This window comes from Phascolarctos cinereus, unplaced genomic scaffold (genome assembly GCF_003287225.1).
Source record: "Phascolarctos cinereus isolate Bilbo 61053 unplaced genomic scaffold, phaCin_HiC Scaffold_2;HRSCAF=192, whole genome shotgun sequence".
Taxonomy (NCBI): Eukaryota; Metazoa; Chordata; class Mammalia; order Diprotodontia; family Phascolarctidae; genus Phascolarctos; species Phascolarctos cinereus.
The window spans coordinates 156245453-156267231 of NW_027555625.1; the positions used below are offsets into that span (position 1 = coordinate 156245453).

The 21779-nt window shown below is 35.2% G+C and overlaps 1 protein-coding gene across 6 annotated transcripts in view; it reads right to left on the reverse strand.

Moving 5' to 3' along the window:
• Window positions 1-21779, reverse strand: part of KIZ (kizuna centrosomal protein) — a 212402-nt gene that overhangs the window by 156672 nt on the left and 33951 nt on the right. For all 6 annotated transcript variants that reach the window (XM_020986871.2, XM_020986896.2, XM_020986877.2 and 3 more), the window contains one exon: window positions 11955-12044. In XM_020986871.2, coding sequence (XP_020842530.1) covers window positions 11955-12044 — 90 coding nt within the window. The remainder of the gene's footprint in view (window positions 1-11954; window positions 12045-21779) is intronic.

Here is a 21779-nt window from a genome sequence, read left to right on the forward strand (position 1 = left end):
GAATTCAAAATAACAAAAAAGCTCATTAAGTAAATAAATAAATGCTTGATAGGGAGGGGAAAAAAAAAGAAACAGCTAGAGGAATAGTTAGCCTTCATAGCAAGGCCATATACCATTAAACACTACCAAAATTAGTTTGCACTTTTAATACGATACCAATCCAATTACCAAGGGAATACTTTATAGAACTTGGTCAAATAAGAGTAAAATTCATTTGGAGAAACATCTCAAACACTAATGGAATTGATGAAAAGAAATACAGATAAAGGGAGAATACCATTTCTAGACCTCAAACTATATTACTATCAAAACCATTTGGTATTGGTTAAAAAACAGATAGCTCAATGGATCAGAGTGGAGAAAAGAGAATCAGAAACAATAGAATTCAACAACCCAGTATTTGTGAAAGTGGAAAACATCAGTCACCTAGGGGAAAAATGCCTTATTTGATCAAAAAATCTGCTAGGAAAGCAGGAAAGCAGTCTGGCAGAAATTAGACTTAGATCAACACCTTTTACCATATTCCACAATACATTTTAAATGGCTACATGACCTTAATCTTAAATATTATACTATAAAAAATTAGAAGAGAAGCAGATCATAAATCTCTCATCATATCTCACCATACCTCAGGTATGGTACTGCTAAAATTAATTATCTGAAATAAAAGAAAGTGAGGACTGAGCATTCATGTTTTAATTTGCAAAGCTAGGATTTGCATATCCAACACGGTCACATGACTTCTCAGATGTCAGAGACAAGGAATGACTTACAGAGCTGATTTTTATAAGGGAGGAATAAAAAAATTACAGAAATTTGTTTTGAATATAATTCAATTGGACAAGACAGGTCATTTGATCAGTATGTTTCTCCCTGGCTTTCTTAACCTGACAGTAATATCTAGCTGTCAAAGTGAGATCACTCCAGAAGTCCTTGCCCTAGAGGTGATGTCTTTTGCAATCAGAAAGCTCACTGGGAAAGAGGAACTTGTGGTTTGGATTCAGCAGTCACCTCCCACCTTCCAGCTGCTAACCTTGGAAGATTCATTTTTCAACTTAACCTCTAGCTTGAGAAAAAGGGGAGCTTATCCACTATATTGGAAAAAGGAACTTAACCTTTGGTTAACCCCCCTTTTTCCAACTGCCAGAAAGGGGAACTTAGCCCTTAAAAAGAGCCTTATAAATCTATGATTATTTTATTCCTACAAAGATATGTCTTACTCTAAATTTCTGCTACTAAATGATAAAGTCTTATCAATCTATCTATTCACTAAATCTGCAGGTAATCTAGAGCTGTTGGGCTAGCTTTTCCTAAAGAAGGGAACTTAATCCTATCATCAAACTAAAAATAAATCAGTGTAATCGACTAATGATTTCCCTTTCAGTACAAGATATATTCTTAACTAAACATGAGATAGAGGCAATTAAAAAAGATAAACTAGATAACTTTGAATATGAAATTGAAAAATTTTTGCACAGAAAAAATAATGCACCTAAGATAAGAAGTAGTTGAATGAAAAAAAATCTTTCTACCAAAGTTCTCTACTAAGAATTTGGTAATCTAGATATAAACTACATATATGTATGTATGTGCATATGTCTATAACTAATAACCATTCCTCTCAACAGAGAAGTGGTCAAAGGATATGAACAAACAGTTCTCAAAAGGAGAATTGCATAAGTCTCCTGTTTAGCAACTTCCAGGAGCCAAGATGTTGGAGTAAGCAGTAAATATCTGTAACTGTCCCATATATACCTCCAAACAACCATAAAATAGCACCCCAAAGCAAATCCTGGAAGAGTACAACCAGCAAAAAGATGAGGCGAAACAATTAGCCCCAAGAAACTTGGAAGATCTGCAAGAAAGGTCCATTTCACTTGGGTAAAAGAGGAATGCATTCTAGGACAGGAAGTGTCTCAGCAAACCAGCAGCAAGCCTCAACAAACCAATGGGAGATCCTGAGCCCCAATGTGGTAGAGCAGGCAAAAGCCAGGGAACCAGCAAACTCCACCTCTGAGGACCTCTATGGGCTTCAGCATAACCCTGGGCAAACAGGCAGCCTCCGGCATGACAAGAAAGTAGGCCAGACCTCCATATGCTTCAGTGTAGCACCAGGGAAATGCAATAACACCCCAACAGGCCTCAGAACACTACAGATACCAACACTAGAACCCCAGCTCAGCACCAGGTAAGCTGCCAGACCCCTACAGCCTCCAGCAGCACTAGCTACCCACCACTGTACCCACTCAGCACAGCACCAGACATGAGGTTCCACAGGGGGCCTCAGAGCAACATCAGCGCAACACCAGGTAAACAGCAAGGGCCTGTAGCCACTGGCACAAGAATTCTGAGATAGTGCCCCTTCCATCCCTGGTGCAGAGCTCAAATTTAAAGAAAGGAAAAAGGGGAAAAAAAGATGATCAAAAAAACAACAAAAAAAGAATCTGACCACAGAGTTATTATGGTGAAAGGGAAGACCAAGACACAAACTCAGAAGAGGACAACAATGTCAAAACACCCATCAGCAAAACTCCAAAGAAAAATGGGAAGTGGGCTCAAGCCCAGAAAGAACTCATGGAAGAGCTCAAAAAGGAGCTTAAAAATCATACAAGAGAAACAGAAGAAAAACTGGGGAAAGAAACGAGAATGATGTGAGAGAATTATGAAAAAAGAGTCAACAGCTTAGAAAACTGCTTGAAAAGTAAAATTGGCCAAATGGAAAAGGAGATACAAAATTCCACTGAAGTAAACAAGTAAAAGAAAGTATAAAAGCTAACTAAAGAAAACAATACCTTAAAAGTTTGAATTGGGCAAGTGGAAGCCAATAATTCTATGAGACATCAAGAACCAGTCAAACAAATTCAAAAGAGTGAAAAAAATGGAAGAAAATGTAAAATACTTCATGGGAAAACCAACTGACCTGGAAAACAGATCCAGGAGAGAAAATATCAGAATCATTGGACTACCTGAAAGCCATAATCAAAAGGAGGACTGGGACAGCATTTTTCAAGAAATTATCAAGGAAAACTGCCCTGAGGGCCTGGAACCAGAGGGCAAAACAGGCATTGAAAGAATCCACTGATCAGCTCAGGAAATCTCAAAATAAAAACTCCAAAGAATGTTATAGCCAAATTACAGAACTATAAAGTCAAGGAAAAAATATTGCAAATGGACAGAAAGAAACAATTCAAATATCAGGGAGCCAGAATCAGGATTACACAGGACTTAGCAACTACAACATTAAAGGATGGGAGGTCATGGAACATGATATTCCGGAAGTAAAGAAGCTAGTACTACAACCAAGAATCACCTACCCAGCAAAATTAAGCATAAACTTCAAGGAAAAAAACTGGTCATTCAATGAAATAGAAGGATCTCAAACTTTCATAAGGAGAAGACCAGAACTGAACAACAAAAAAAAATGATCTCCAATATCAAAACCCAAGAGAAGCCTAAAAAGGTAAAAAGGGAAAAGAAAACATAAGAGATTCAAAGGAGCTGAACTGTTTACATCAGTACATGGGAAGATGATACTTATAATTCTTAAAAATTATATTCCTAATAGCACAGCTAGAATGAATATACATAGAGAGCATGGATATAAGGTGAATTTGAGGGATAATATTAAAATAATTCAGGAATGAGAAAAATATACTGGGTGCAGAAGGAAGGGAGAAATAGAATAGGATAAATTATTTCACATGAAGAGGCATAAAAAACTTATTACAGTGGAGGGAAAGATGGGTGAGCGAGTGATGGACATCATTTGAACCTTGCTCTCATCAATATTAGCTCAAATAGGGAATAACATACACAATTAGTTGAATATAGAAATCTATCTTCCCCAACAAGAAAGTAGGAGGGGAGGAGATTAGGTAAGGGCAGGATAGGGGGTGGAGAAGGGTGACTGACAGAAGAGAGAGCAGATCAGGGGAGATGGCAGACAGAAACAAAATACTGTTGAGGAGAGAAAGAGTAAAAGGAGAGAGAGAACAAACAGGAGGAAAAATAGGATGGAGGGAAATACGCAGCCAGTAATTATAATTGTGAATGTGAATGGGATAAAATCTCTCATAAAAAAGAAATGGATGGTAGAGTCCTACAATGTGTTGTTTATAAGAAATACACTTGAAACAGAAAGATACACACAGAGTAAAGGCAAAGGACTAGTATTATGCTTCAAATGAAGTAGAAAAAAACAGGAGTAGCAATCCTGATCTCAGAAAAGCAAAAGCAAAAACAGATCTAATTAAAAGAGATAAAAAGGGAAACTACATCTTGCCAAAAGGTACGACAAAAAATGAAGTAATATCAATATGAAACATATATGCATCAAGTGGTATATCATCCAAATTCTTAATGGAGAAGTCCAGTGAGTTACAGGAAGAAATAGGTGGCAAAACTATACTAGTGGGGGACCTCAACTGTCCCCTCTCAGAACTCAATTATCCAACCAAAAAGTAAGCAAGAAACAAACTACAGAGGTAAATAGAATATTAGAAAAGTTAGATATGACAGACCTTTGGCATGATTTAGAGTCCAAGGGTGGGTAACCTGCTGCCTCGAGGCCACAGGTTTCCCACCCCTAACAGACGTAAAGGGTGACAAACTTAGAAGAGCAAGGAACAATATATCTATCAGATCTATGGGAGAAGAAGAATTTGCGACCAAACAAGAGATAGAGAGCATTACAAAATACAAAATAGATTGTTTTGATTATGTTAGATTAAAAAGCTTTTGTACAAACAAAACCAATACAGCCAAGATTAGAAGGAAAGCAGAAAGACGTGAAACAATCTTTACAGCAAGTGTCTTGGAGAAAAGCCTCATTTCTTAAATATATAGAGAACTTAGTCAAATTTACATGAATACAAGTTATTCTTCAATTGATAAATGGTCAAAGGATATGAACAGGCAGTTTTCAGATGAAGAAATTAAGGCCATCTATAGTCATATGAAAAAATGCTCTAAATCACTACTGATTAGAGAAATGCAAATTAAAACAACTTTGAGGTACCACCTCACACCTATCAGATTGGCTAGTATGACAGAAAAGGAAAATGATAAATGCTGGAGAAGATGTGGGAAAATTGGAACACTAATGCACTAATGTGGAATTGTGAAGTAATCCAACCATTCTGGAGGGCAATTTGGAACGATGCCCAAAGGGAAACCAAACTGTGCATAACCCTTTGACCCAGCAATACCACCATTAGATCTACATCCAAAAGAAATAATAAAAAAGGGATAAGAACCTTCATGTGCAAACATATTTATAGCAGTCTTTTATGTGATGCCAAAATATTAGAAATTGAGGGGATGCCCATTAATTGGGGAATGGCTGAACAAGCTTTAGTATATAAATGTAATGGAATACTATCGTAATATAAGAAATGATGAGCAGGAAAATTTCAGAAAAACCTGGAAAGACTCGTATGAACTGATGCAAAGTGAAATGAGCAGAACCAGGAAAACATTGTACACGGTATCACTAATATTGTGTGATGATCAACTATGAATAACTCAGCTCTTCTCAGCAATATGATGATCCAAGACAAGTACAAAGGATTCACAAAGGAAAATGCTATCCATATCCAGATAAAGAACTGATGGAGGCTGAATGCACGTCAAAGCAGTTTTTCACTTACTTTATTCTTTCTCATGGTTTTTTTTTCCTTTTGATTTGTTTCTTCTTTCACAACTGTGACCAATATGGACAGATTTTTACATGATAGTACATGGATAAACTATATCAAACTGCCTACCATTTTCAGGCAAGGGGAAGGGAGGGAAGGGAGGGAAGGGAAGGAGGGAGGGAGAAAAATTTGGAACTCAAAATCTTGTGAAAATGAACGCTAAAAAATTGTCTTGACATGTTACTGGGGAAAATAAAATATTATTTAAAAAAAGAATTGCAAAGTATTTACAACCACACAAAAGAATAATCCAAATTACTAGTAAGAAATACAAATGAAATCAACCTTGAAGTTTCATTTCACATGCTACAAATTGGCAAAGATGACAATAAAGGGTAATACTCAATGCTGGAGCTGTAGAATGACAAAACAATATACTGTTGGTGGAACTGTGAAATGGTACACATTTTATAAAGTAATTTGGAATTACGCAAATAAAGTGACTAAAATGTTCATATCCTTTGAACCAGAGACTCCATTACTGGGCTTATACCCCAAGGAAGCCATCAAGAAGAAGAAAGATCCCACATAACACCAAAATATTTATAGCAATACTTTTGTGTGATAACAAAGAATTGGAAACAAATCAAATGTTGTCAACTGGGGAATAACTAACAAATTGTGGCACATGAACATAATGGAATATTGCTGCACTCTAAGAAATTGGAGAATAACTAAACAAGCTGTGGTATATGATTGTGATGGAATACTACTTTGTTATAAGAAACAATGAAAGGAGATAGGTGTAATGAATACAGATTATTAGCATGGAAAGATCCCTATGAACTGATGCAGAATGAAGAAAGTAGATATACACAAAAAACATATATAATATACACATACATATATATATATATGTATGTAGAGAGATATGAAACAACACCCCTGAACTTATCAGTTTGTAGAGGTGGGAGGTCCACAGATGTTACACATTACACAGGTTTTCAGACTTTTTCAAATAATGATCAGTTATGCTGATTTTGTTTTTCCTCTTTAAAAAAAAAAAGCATTTCTTATATAGAATGGCTCTCTGGGAAGACTTAGGGGAAAAGTATTCAGGATAACTATGATGATGTAAGAAACAGCAGCAATGAATAAAAAAACACACAAAAAATTCAAATGAAATAACCTTGTTCAATGATTCTCTGATCATAAATATCAGACAGAACAAAACCAGGGAGACGTATGCTGGTCAGTGTTTTGCCTCTGTGATGGAATAGTTCCAGCAAAGAATCTAAATTAAAGACAATTTCTTTTAGATAATAATGTTCTATAGATATTCCTATGTCTGGTTAATGTTATCCTGGTTCCAACAAGCTCTGAAATACTGCAATATAAAATACTTGGTAGTCTACCTGCAAAAACAAACCTGGGGATAATACACAATTAGAAAACACTTTTCACACAAATAAAGACAAATCTAAATAATTGCAGAAATATTCATTGCTCACAGGTAGGTCGAGCCAACATAATAAAAATAATAATCCCACCTAAGTTAATTTATTTATTCAGAGCCATAACAATGAAACCAAGAAAGAATTATTTTACATAGTTAGAAAAATAGTAACGAAATTCATTTGGAAGAAAAAAAGGTCAAAAATATCAAGGGAATCAATGAAAATAAAAATGTTAAGGAAGGCAGCCTCGCAGTTCCAGATTTCAAACTATGTTACAAAGCAGTAATCATCAAAACAATCTGACATTGGCTAAAAAACAGAGTGGTAGATCAGCGAATAGATTATGTCCACAATAAACAGTAGTAAATAACCAGCATAATCTAGTGCTTGATAAATCCAAAGATCTAAGTTTTGGAGGTAAAAATTCAACATTTGACAAAAATTGTTAGGAAAACTGGAAAGCAATCTGGCAGAAACTAGGATAGACCAATATATCACACTGTATACTAAGATAAGGTCAAAATGGATAAATGATTTAGACATAAAGGGTGATATCACAAGTAAATTAGGGTACACCACGAAAAAACATACTTGTCACATCTATGGATAAAGGAAGAGTTTATGATCAACAAAGGGATAGATTTTATTACAGAAAGTAATATAGATGATTTTGATTACATAAAATTAAAAGGCTTTTTGCAAAAACAAAACTAATACAGCCAAAATTGAAATGATATCAGGAAATTGGGGGGGGGGAAATAGCAAGTTTCTCTGATAAAAGTTTCATTTCTCAAGTATATAAGGAACTGTCAAATTTAAAAACAAAAGCCATTCCCCAGTGGACAAATGGTCAAAGGATATGAACAGGCAGTTTTCAGAAGAAATCAAAGCTTATCCATAGTCACAAGAAAAAATGCTCTAAATCACTACTAATTAGAGAAACGCACATTAAAACTCTGAGACACCTCACACATATCAGACCAGCTAACATGACAAAAGGAAAATGACAAATGCTGGAGGGAATGTGGAAAAATTAGGACACTAATACACTGCTGGTGAAGTTATGAACTGGTTCAACCATTCTGGAGAGCAATTTGGAGCTATGCCCAAAAGGCTATAAAATTGTGCATACTGTTTGACCCAGCAATACCACTACTAGGGCTGTTATCTCAAAGAGATCAAAGAAAAAAATAAAAGACCTATTTGTACAAAAATATGTATAACAGCTCTTTTTTGTGGTGGCAAAGAATTTAAAAATAAGATAGATAGATATATTCCCCCCATACACCTACATAAAAGTATTTCTTTACACTTTTTTTTTTGGTTTAAAAAATGCCCAAGTGGCTCCTTGTTCATCACTAAACATGAATTCCTAAGATTGACACAGTTTCTCCACATCCGTACCATTTGACAAAAAGCTATGAGGTCACAGGTAAAGTGCACATCTAAAAGATTCCCTCTTCCAATGGACCTGGGTAGATAGTAATGTCTCTTTACAGACCCTGGTTCCCAAAATTGCTACATTCGGCCTGTGACTCCATAAGCCTCACATGATATACTCCTGTCAGAAGACAGGAAAATCTGACAAAAATCTCATAGCTCAAGGAAACAAGACTCCTTTCTATAAATAAGGAAATATCAATATCCTGACTTTTTGCCACCATGAAATTTGAGGATCTGAATGCTAGCTGTTGGTACCCACACTGTGGGTCCAAAGCCATAGATTCCTCATAGCCCTAGAGAAACATCCCATACTGAGACTACTCTGTGGCTCTTTAGCAACTGTTCCTGCCCAGTTGATGCCAAGAATCACTTGACTATACCAAAATTCTACCTAACAAATCTGCTTTCAGATACATTAAATTTTGTGCCTGAATTGTTTTTTCATTTTCTGGTATGGCTGTGAATTTACCAAAAAAGTCAATTTAGGAAGCATTTGTTGCTAAGTGGCAATAAGCCTCCCCAAATCCTAATTCAATAATCAAAGTTCTGAATATCGTTTTCATCCTTTTACCCTAACGCCTAAGCTCTCCTGACTACCCCTCTAAAGACAAATAAAATTAAATCCCTGCACTCAAGATTACAATCTAATCTAACATGTACAACATAATCACAAGGCAGAGGGTGAGAAATAACCATATGAGATTTATAAATTAATAAAAGATTTTAGAAAAAGGAGAGATTGCTTTCAATTTCCTACATCAGCCTAACTGAACTACTCATCTCTCTGGATGATTTGCACTTTCTTGCCCCTGAAACTTTGCCCCCCAGCCAAGAACATCCTAGTCCTTCATCATTCAGTGTTTAGCTTAAATGCAATCTTCTTTAAAGCTTTCCTAATGACCTCCACCAGAAGTATACTTTTATTCCTCAGAACTTTTAAAGCTCTTTATACCACTCATAGCATTACTTACTTACATAGAGGGTAGCTATTTGTGTTTACATCTAATCTCATCTACTTGAGTATAAACCTCTTGAGGACAAGAATTGTATCATGTTTACTGTCATATTCCCCACAGAATTATAGAACCACATGCATTTACTACAAAACTTTATGCATTCTTTCTCTGCTAGAATTTAGTTGAACTAGTGAGATCTTATACTGTGCCTTAAAGATAGTCATGTGTAGACTCAGATCATGAGCTAATTAATATGGCTACCCAACTGAGTCTAAAATTTAAACAATACAATTTGTACTTCAAGAAATTGTTCAGAAATTAATAAACAACATGTAGATGTCGTGTGGCATTTAGTAGAGATCCAGCTTTAAAACCAAGAAAACCTGGGTTCAAGTCCTGCCTCTAACACATATTGGTTCTATGACCCTTGGGTAAGTCACATAACCTCTCAGGCAATTCTCTAAGACTTTAAGTTGCAGAGAAAGCATAGATTTGTGCTGGTTCAAAGGAGTTTTCTCACTAGGCACTCTCTATACCAATGAAATCAAAGATCTAGTCTCTATCCCCAAAGATAATATGTTATTTCAATTAAATATGTCTAATTTAAAAACTGAATATATGTCCAAGTTGAAAAGTTAAAATATGAATTTCTTAAGATGTTAATATGGCTCAATTTTTATTTTGGCTCAGAATTCTAGGATTAAAAAATTACTCAGAAAATTTTAGAGAAGATACTCTTAAATATAAATAAAAACCACCCTGTTCTAACTGTAAAAACATTTTAAAGGATGTGAACACCTATGTGTTGCTCCAAAACAAGTAAACCTACAATAACTTGCTTCCAGTTTTTGAAAAAAGTTAGTGGTAATATGTGTAAGAAATCAATCAATCAATATGCATTTATTAAGAAACTACTTTATGCTGGATCCTGAGCTAAATATTGGATATACACATAAAAATGAAAAACACAAAAGTATATTTTTGGGTAGGATAAAAATTCAAGATCGCAAATATGAAAACCACCCCACATTTTAAGTGTCGTTGACACTGTAATACTAAGAACACGTATATCCAGAATGGTTGAGAAGAAATAAAATGATTTAGATTTAAAACATGTCAATTATTTCATGGTGAAATGACAAACAGGAAAGCCTGCTCAATGGTTCAGGAGTCCAACACTACATATCCTATTTTGTGTACATCTAATGGAATATGAATCATTTGTCATTAAAGGCCTTCTTAGATAGGTCAAGGTTGCCAGAGTTCATTGCTTTGTATCTTATAGTTTAAAGAATGCTCTGAATTCAATGTTTTTAACTTTTTAATCTATGGGGGAAGAAAAAAACTTCCTATAAACTGAGATTAATGCCTGCTAATGCACTGAAGAAAGAAAAACTGAAACCTTCCCTCTACTATAAAAACAAAATAGTGTGGCCTCTGTTTCTTTTCTGATAAGAGTCTTAAATACCAAACAGCTAACTGCATAATAACATTTACTGGCAGCCAGGCAGCCTGCTTAGCAGATATATAAAGCAGGTAAAAGGAGAAAAAGTTAATTTCTTGGCTGAATGATTCCATCGGTAGCTATAGGGCAAACTAGAAAGTCTTTTAGTAAAGTAGCAGTTGATTCTTCTATCAATCTGCAGCACACATACTCTTCCAAGGAATGCATTAAATATGAAAATCATATCCCGTTATCATCTGTTTCCAGCTTTCAGCCCAGTAAGCTTTTCTTAATGAATGCTGTAGCCTAAGGGACAAGCATGCTGTTGGCTTTTCTGAATAATGGAGTGATGCTACCATTTTTGCTTATTATAATATCGACTAGCTGAGGGGGTTTCACACATAGTCACAAGTGACTACTCTTGCCAGCATGCTCCAAGTTATTACAAGATGTTTTTAGACATTTCATCTAAAAGAGCTTTACTGCTTTTAGTGAAGAAAACATCTATGGTCTTGAACTGTATCATTTATATGGAGATAGGAAGAAGGATTAGAAGCCTGCATTATGGCAGATATATAGCAGAATATATTTAAGTATTCCTTGTCAATCTTTTTGTCTGTTGCTTAGATATGCAATCATTTTTTCACTTCTGTGAAAAAGGTCAAAATGTACAAAATTATAAATACAAAGCAAGAATCAAAATAGTACATTTTGTTTATTTTTCATTTAGAACACATTTTAGAGTTTATAAAATCATTGTTTCCTAGGGAAATCAAAAGGTAGACCAAAAGACATTCAGTTTTCCTTTCTTTGATTTTTGTTCTTTATAGTAACAGAACTGTGTCTTTCAGTAAATCTAAAAAGAATTGAAAGCAATAATTCAGTCATTAATATTTTTTCATTTAAGATTTAATCAAAATGTATTTTGAAACAAATTATTTTCAATAAAATCTTCATTTAAAATTATTAGCACTTTAGAAATCCTTAGGATAAAATTTACTTATTTAAACTTAAGTACCTTTTCTTGATTGTCTTGGAGTATGCCTTTCACTCCCAGGCTATTTTTTGTCAATAGGTGTATCTTCTTTATTTGAGCTTCACATTCCATCTAAATACAAATAAAGCCAAAATCATGTTATGACCAATACATGCCTATTTCACCAATTAGTTATAGTGTATAATAAGCAATAAAGTAGAAAATAAGAACTGATTCTTGTCACTCAGGAATTCTTATCTCAGAAAATTAATGACATCAAACAAGATGGAAGATGTCCAAGAATTCATGGGATCATAGAATCTACAGACGTTATCTATTACAATCTCCTCATTTTACAGATGAAGGATCCATTTTATAAAATTTTGCATATATTTCCATATACCCCCCCCAAAAAAAGTTTACTGAGTTTTCTCTCATCACTTATCAAGGCAAGGAAAGCCCTAATACAAGAAGCAGCTAGTTGATAAATTTGTTTGGAGATCATATTTAAAAACTTGTGGCTGTCTTTTCATTAAGTTTGGCTTCGTGTAAAACAAAAAATTTAGTCCTTGTCCATATTCTACGATGCCATATCAAATGTTTGATACTATATATACAAAGCTATGGAGTAATTAACTTAACCACAAACTTAAAATTTATTACATTACTTTACAATGAACCGTAAGCATGAAATCTAAATTTGCTAATATCACAAATAACTACAGAAAGATAACCTTCATCAACAGCACATTTCTATTTGAAGTGTAATAATCAGACCGCTACTTAAAATCAGGGCAAAAAAAGCATTGTTTCCGTACGTTGTTAATTAAAACCTTAAAACATGATTCAAGACCATGGTCATGTGTGTGTGTGTGTGTGTGCGTGTGCACAATTCAAAATATATCTGGCTGATAAATAATAAAGCTTATAACTCAGATCTTAATCTAATAAAAGACAAAATCTGCACCTTACTTTCAGACATAAAACAGGCAATAATGTCTGAAATAGATTTGGTTTCTTAAAATATTTTAAAACTCTAAATTTCATCTGCTGCCCTGTTTTTGCTGACACTTTAAAAAAATTTATAGACTACTATGAATATAAAACAGATTAATAATCTCACGTGGGTACCATTTTTAGTGTTTTAAAACAATTACAAATGATTGAAAAAAAAATAAGCCAAGAAGAAGATAAAGAAAAAGGCGACCAAGGAAAGAATCTGTTTCCTTAAATATAGAAACTACTTCTTCAAACATATTACATAATTTTCTTAGCCCTTAAAGCTAAAATTGGACATTCTGTACAGACTTAAAGGAAAAGTATTTTTAAAGAAAAATACTAACAACAAATACATAAGTTTAGTTGGTCAAAACAGAAATTCTTTACTTCCATACAGAATATTTTACCTAGCCTATAACCTGTAAACATGATTATAACCAGTTTTCACAAACCTTACATGCACACTGGAATTGTGCCAGTGTTTCACCATTCTCTATTCATCCATTTCTGAGTAGTAATTGCCAAAGCCAGTGCCTGTTCTCAACAGACACAAGTGTTTATTCAACTCATTCTACCCTACTAAATGTGAATTGATAGCAACATAAGGACTTAAAAAAAAGGTAGAAAAGCACATGTAGGAGTCCAGTAAGGATTGATATCAACGCATTTGAAAGATTTACTGAATGGTGAGTACTTTTTTCCAAATTAACACTGTAAATAGAAATTGTACATTTTGAAATCAGAATTGATAACTGAGATAAAATGTGATTTTTCACCCTGGGAATAGAGCTCCTCTAAAAATTGTTTACTCTTTCCTAGCCTTGTAACTTGAACACACAATAGAGGTAGTAGAATATAAAGGATAAAAAGCTCTTTCTGACACATATTGGCTGTGTGAACTTAGACAAGTCACTTCACCTTTCAGGGCCCCGGGCAGCTGTGCAACTGTTAGGTTGCAGAGCAATTGCAGATCTGTATTGTTAGATGGGGTTTTATCACTGAGTTTCTCACACCAGTGATATTACAGGCCCAGACAAAGGCAGATATGAAAGAGAGATTATTCCAGGTCTTAGCACAGTTTTAAACTATTAAAATTTATATTTCAAAACCAATTCTTAGTAAAATAGAATAACCACCACATTATTATTTGCTGGATTATATAATATTCAGATTTACATTTCTACATCTATAAATTTAGATAACTACTCAATATATGTTACCCTTTCAGCTAGTTAGGTTATTTTCCAAATTAATTTTACAAATTAACTAATGAACATATTATATTATATAATGAACTATATTATATAGAATATAATCTACACTAAATACTTGACAGCAATCCTTCCAAAACCTTTTCTATTCTAGTTTTTAGTACTGGATGAAAATTCAGGGACCACATACATTCAGGGACCACATGCCTAAATTTCAAAGGCCATCTCAAGTTTTCTTAATTTCTTCTCCATTCAGGCATCACAGTTTTTATTATTTTTATTTTTATTTTACAGTACTTTTATTTTTATTTTCTTAGTATTTTCATAGTATCTTAACAGCCTATTTAATCTCACCTGACAAAAGCAGCCTACTCCACCTCCTTTCCTTCCAAAATATCTCCTTCAGGCAGTATTCCTTACTATTAACTTTCACTACTTTAGATTCCAAATTACTTCTATTCACTAGCTTCTGATTCTAGGCACCTCCATAAATAGTCTCTCAGATCTCACTTTGCAAAATACAGCTTTAGTAAAATCCAGGGTATTAAACTGACTCAAAAAGTATAAGCTGATCTTTATGTTAACTATTTAGTTTGCACACTGTACTGGTATTATACTTGATGTACACTAAGTCTGAATATGGAAGGACTTTTATATTGTATTCATGGCTTACTACCGAAAAACATTGATACAGCACAACATAAAGGACAGATGCATAAACTTAAATGTCTAGCAATTCTTTTGTTCCTTTTGTTTAGTGCATCTAAAACAGCTTTCCTTGAGGCAATGCTTGTCTAGATAGGCTAACAAGAGATTCTGCTTCTGGCATAATCACTAGTATTATCTTGCCAGTATTGATCATTTTATTCTTTGCATCCTCAGCATCTAGCACAGGGTCTGGTGTACATAATAAATGTTAGTGCTTAATGAATGCTTAACTATTAAATCTTTCCTTATTATTTATTTACTCTGTTCTAAGTATATTTCTTCATTTCCTTCATCTTATCTGCCTCTTTTCTGTAAGTATGTCTACCATCATCGTATAGTGACTTAAGGGTCAGGAAGACCTAAATTTAAATCCTACTTTAGTCACTAACCAGAAGTTTGATCCTAAACAAGTCACTTCATCTCTCAGCTTCCTCATTTGTCAAATGAGCAAACTGTATTAGATGGCTTCTAACCTCACAAGCAACCCTACATGATCTCTATGATCACAGAGTTCATTCTATTTTTGCTTCCTCAGCTTCATACTTCATAATCAACTCTCAATAATCATCATGTTATTGTTCACTGTTTCTTGTGATATTTGTATGTTTCAACATTTCTAAATTTTGATAACCAGTGAAAATATCTCTTTAGCTAACAAGTCATGTTATTTTGATCACACTTTCCAAATTAACTGAACATATCATTAAAGTTCAAAAGTGCTATTAAAATACAGATATACAATTTTATAATTACAAGGAGCAGAATTATATTGATTTTACTTTCTTAATGCTGCAGTTGCATTTACTAGCAATTTATTGTTACTGACAATGTATATGTCCCACAGAAATTCTGCTACTAAAGATTTTAAGTTCCTGTGAGGTAGAGTATAAATTTCTCTGAGGGCAGGGGTCAGAGACATTTTTGTATTTCACAGTATAGTTGGCAGAGTGCCTTGCATGTAGTAAAGGCTCAATAAACATTTATTAAATTTGGACTGGGAATGTAAACAATAACCAGAATAACAGCAATAAAACCCCTAATAAACATAAAAAAAAATAAATCCAAGAGAAGTCATTAAAACAATTCTGTTACAATTGTATTAAAGTTAATATGCTCATTTTAAAACAATTTGTAAATAGAAATATACATTCATGTTTTTGTTCTGATTTTATTTTCTTTTACCTGTAAATGGAAAGTAAAAAGAGTATGATTTTCAAATGAATTTAAATAAATAACATCAAAAGTAGTTACAAAATTGGGGGAGCAGAGAAGAAAAAACACAACACTTCCTAAATACTCAATTTCAACTTTTGTTATTTCTATTAGGTCTGTTTTTCCATCATATAACTAGCAACTGATTAAGTGGACTGCACAGTTTATTTAACTAGATAAAAAAAAATATTAAAAATCAGATAGGCCAATTTTTCAATTAAATTTAATTCAACAAATATTTATTGAGTACCTATTATGTGCAAGGAACTATGATAAGTAGCTATCAAGGAGTGAATAAGACAGAGGCCCTACCCTTTAAGAACTTAGCCTAGAAAGGAGAAAAAGACAAGTTCCCAAGTAAATATAATATAAAATATGTTTAAAAATGTTTAAGAGAGGTAAAAAGAAAATGTTGTCTTCAAAGGCATCAGTGAAAAGCTATATAGCTATGACTAAGAAATTAGGACATCTTTTTTAAAAAGCCACTCTTTTTTTTTTTTTTGGTTAGGCAATGGGGTTAAGTGAGTTGCCTAGGGTCACACAGCTAGTAAGTGTTATGTGTCTGAGGCTGGATTTGAACTCAGGTCCTCCTGAATCCAGGGCTGGTGCTCTATACACTGCGCCACCTAGTTGCCCCCTTTAAAAAGCTACTCTCAAAAAACATTAGTCCAGTTTATTCCTCTCTGAAGCATTTAGATTAAGGAGGCTGACTGTCAGCTATTACTTAAGAAATAACATCTAAATCATGTAATATTGCTCACTAATTTGCATATATAACCAGTACTCATAACAGGGCAAAGTTAGAGTCACTGAAGTCATGACTGAAAATGTCAATACCAATATCTTCTGGATATTCACTTATTTCACATTGTTTATGTTCTTGAAAAGCAATACAACCACTTCTGAAAACTCTTGAGAGTTTCAACAATTTCCCACATGGTAACACATCTGGTCATCAGAACAGTATGCTAGGGATGGACATGGTGACTCAAGAGGTCTTTAGAAATTCTGTAAGTTAGAGGGTCCCAAAACTCCACAAAGCTGGTAAATTTTATACCTGCATATGACCAGGAAGCTGCATCAGGGAAGCTGGCTCCCAGGAAGAGCTTCAACTCTAGTAGGAAAATCTAATCTCTGTCAAGGAGGGGAAAAGGAGAGACCTAAGCCTACCACATGTTGTTGGGGGTGGGTGGGGGGAAAAGAAACATTTGAAAATATTAGTCCTATCATAGTGTTAATTAAACATCTACTATGTCACAATGTGCTTAGTGCTAGGAAGAGAAAGACAAAAATGAAAACAGTCCCTGCCTTCAAGGATCATACATTCTACTTGGAGAAAAAACAATGCTCACAGATAAGTAAATTAGACACAAAGTAAATAAAAAGTAACTAGAAAAGGACAGGTCAGGAAAAAGCTTGTTTACAAAGAGGAAGTTAAGCTGAGCTGAGGTGAAGAGGGACAAAAACTGAAGGCCTATGAAAAAAGTAGGAAATAAGATGTGTATAAGTAACAGCAAATAGAATTTGGCTAGAACTTGAAGTAAGAAATAGTGAATAATCAACCTAGGAAGATAAATTAGTAAGACTGTGAAGGACCTTAAATTCTGTGGGTAAATCACTTCATTATTTATTAATATTGTTTGAACCTAGTTTTATGTGGATAGAAAATTGTCTGACTTAAAGCTTACAACAGACATTAGGCTCACCTTAGAGATGTTATCAGGAAGCCACATGTCTTCAAGGAATGCTTAGATCCCACCCAGATCTGGTTTTGGGTCTACCCAAAACTTATCTTTTGGGTTCCCCAAATTGTATTAAATGTTTATACTTACCTGCTGATATATATCTTAAGCAGCCTTACCTGGGAAGATCTCTTTTCTGGAAATTGCCTATATGCAGTTTATGAGCTGGTACCATTGTCTGAAATCTATGTAATATAACACAGAGACAAGAAGAGGGAGCCACATTTTTTCTGGCTCTCTCCTCTGCGAGGCGACCTAATATAATTCTTTATAAAAAAAAAATTTCTGGTTTGGGGTTTGTTCTAAACCTACAGTTATGAAGTTGGATCCCTGACAAGTGGCCTAAGTCAATCTGAAGGTTTTCCAAGAACATGGAAGTTGAGTAAGTCTCCATGATCTCAAGATTGTGCTTCGATGGGTAGGACTGACCAACACAAGATCAAATCAGATATTGTGAGGGGCCGGTGAGTGCCCTGGGGTTCAAGTCAAACACAGAATTAGGACAGGGGACTCTGGGTGTTCAGAAAGTTAAAGGGCTGTGTTTGGCCTTAATCCAGGTAAAGACTCAGGTGAAGTCAGAGTTAATCCAACTGCCCTGATTGACAAACAAGGAATCTCCTTGGCTTAATCACCTGAGGGCTTTGAGACAGTGCTGCAATCTAGTAAAATCTGGTTAAAATATGGCTGGTCCTTTGATAGAGCTTTCTTTATCTTTCTCTCATTTTCTTTCTTTTCCTATATTTCTCCTCAATTCTCCTATGATACTTAATCTGAGACTAGCTGGCAGCCACCCAGAGATCCTGGTGAACATGGCATTATTATGTAGGAGTAGAAAGCAGGGCCACCACTTAAACCTCATGACCTGTCAAAGAGGAAGTGAGGACCAACTCTGATCAACCATTTGCCCAAGATTAGTTTCACTTAGGACAGCCCCAAATTAGTGAGAGTAAACAGTAAGATCGGTTTTAACTGGGACTTCCATTTCCAAAGTTCTCTGGCATACACAAGGTCATATTTGCCTTGGAGATTTTTGAAGCAAACATCCAGTCAGCATCAAGACTGCTGCAAATAATAGCAGAAAGGTGGCTTACAAGAGTGAGGAAGATTAATAAAGTCTCATACCTAAAAAAAGCTCTCTCAGCTATTTCTAAGAGAATGAGCAGGGACTTACTCTCACTGACCTTTTTATTAGACTTTCGGTATGAGATAAAAAAAGCAAAAAGCAAAAACAAAAACTGAAAGATACATTTTCTCTCTGCCTTCAAAGCCCTGGCCAGGTTGCAATTGCAAATATAAAAGACAGAGATGAAATGAAAGGAAATCTTTTTCCTGGTTCGTTGAAGTTTATGACGTTATAAATTAATTAGAGACTAAATTTGTAACTGAAATGCAATATTTTTACTATGAAGTTTCAAACTGTGGTTTAAAGGTTTTTGTAACTACTGAAATATCTCAGTGGATTTTGGATTAAGATTATGGGTGGAGTAAAAAGGTAGTCACTCTCACTCTCCCCTATCAACCTCTAAAAACAGAAAATATCACCCCGGGAACAAAAAAAAAAACCCTGAAACAGCTGAACTAGAAGAAAGACGGGGAACAGCAGTGCAGCAGCCCAGCAAACAGGTCTTCCAGTGCCTCAGCAAAAATAAGGGAAGCAGCACTATGAAGGGCCCCAGGCAGATAAGCACCCTGCAGCATTCATCTGAAAGGAGCTGAAGAAAGCAACCTAAAAGTCTTCCTAAAGTCCCAGCCTTGCTGATTCCAACCCAACACCTGATAGGCTGTCAGAACCCTACAGCCTCCAACTGTCAATCAGGAGGAGATCCTGAAGCCCAGGTGGTAGAGCAGGCAAACACCAACACCTGGACCTCCTAGTGCCTCAGTGAGGGCAGGGGAACGTGGAAACCAGCTCAGAAAACCACCAGGTGCCTGGCACTCTACCACAAAGGAATCTCCCAGTGCATTAGCAGAAAGAGGGAGGCAGCATTGCAAGGGGCCCCAGGCAGATAAACACCCTGCAGCACCCATCTAAAAGGAGCTGAAGAAAGCTAAAGGAAAGGAAAAGCAGGCAACCTAGAATTGCCTGAAAGTTCCAGCCTTGCTGATTCCAGCCCAACACAGGTAAGCTGCCAAAACCCTACAGCCTCCAATTGCCAGCATAAGAGGCCCCAGCACACAAAGCCAGTGACCAAGACCTAGGCTCCCAACACAAGAAGCTTGGGTCAGTGCCCTCTGTTCCCCAGCAGGAGAGCTCAATCTCTTTAAAGGCCAGGGAATAAAGAAACACATGAGTAAAAAGAAACGTACCATAGATTCATATTATGAGAAGAGTGAAGATCAAGACAGAAATTCTGAAGAGGACAACATTGTCAACAAACCCATCTGCAACATCAAAAGGGAATATGAACTGGTCTGAAGCCCAAAAAGCCTTCTTAGAAGAGCTCAAGAAGGATTTTAAAAGTCTAATGAGAGAGGTAGAAGAGTCCTTAAAAATACAATTGGCCAATTGGAAAAAAAGTACACTGAAGAAAACAAATCCCTTAAAAAACAATTGGCCAATTGAAGAAGGAAGTACAAAAACTAACAGAAGAAAACAATCTGTTAAAAACTAGAATTGGACAAATGGAAACTAATGACTCTATGAGAGAGCAAGAATCAGTCAAACAGAAACAAAAAAATGAAAAAATAGAAAATAAAATACCTCATCAGTAAAACAACACCTGGAAAATCGATCCAGGAGAGACAATTTAAAAATCATTGGACTACCTGAAAATCATGATGAAAAAAAGAGAGACAGTATCTTTCAGGAAATCATAAAGGAAAACTGCCCGAAGTCCTAGAACCAGAAGGTAATAAAAAAGAATACACCGCTCACCACCTGAAAGAGATCCCAAATTGACAATGCCAAGGAATATAATAGCAAAATTCCAAAATTACCAGATGAAAGAGAAGGTGCTGCAAGCAGCCAGAAAGAAACAATTTAAATATCATGGAACCACAGTCAGGATTACACAGGACCTTGCAGCTTCTACATTAAAAGACAGTAGGGCATGGAACATGATATTCCATAAGGCAAAGGAGCTTGGATTGCAGCCAAGGATCAACTACCCTGTAAAAATGAGCATGATTTTTCAAGGGAGGGGACAGATATTCAACGAAATAGGGGACTTCCAAACCTTCCTCATAAAAAGACCAGAGCTCAACAAAAAATTTGATCTTCAAGTACAAGATTCAAGAAAGACATAAAAAGGTAAATGGGACAGAAAGATACAAAATGTTGTTAATAAGGGCAGACTGTTTACATCCCTACAAGGGAAGATGACACTTGCAACTCTTGAGAACTGTATTGTTATTACACCATGTTAAAGGAGTATACATAAAGGGAGTGGATATTAGTTGACTTTGATGTAATGATAAAAAAAAATCTAATCAAGTGGGTTAAATGGATCCAAGTAAGTGGATTAGTCTGATCTTAGAAAATGTACTGAGAAAGGAGGAGGCAGACAAGGGTAAATTACATTACAGGAAAAGACAGAAAATCCTATTACAGCAGAGGGAAAGAAGGGAGGGGGTGAGCATTGTTTGAACCTTACTCTCATCAGATTTGGCTCAAGAAGGGAATAACATAATCAGTTAGGTATAGAAATCTAACTTGCCCTATGGCAGTAGGAGGGAAAGGGAAAGAAAAGGGAGGGGGGATAGAAGGGAGGGAAGAAGCAGTAAGAGCAAAGAGGAAGGGAAAGGGATAATAGAAGGGAGGAGAGACTGAAGGAGGCGGTGGTCAAAAGCAAAACATTAGTGAGGAAGGAAAAGGAGAAAGGAGAAAGAAAAGCATAAACTGGGGGGAAAAAGGATGGACTATGAAAGTTGAATTGCCATCTTTTTTTTTCTCTTCTGTTGAGTTTTGTTTCCTCTTTCTGATGGTTCCACCTATTGGTTTTAATGTTTACTTACAACTTCACTAATGTGAAAATATGTCTAATAGGAATGTAAAT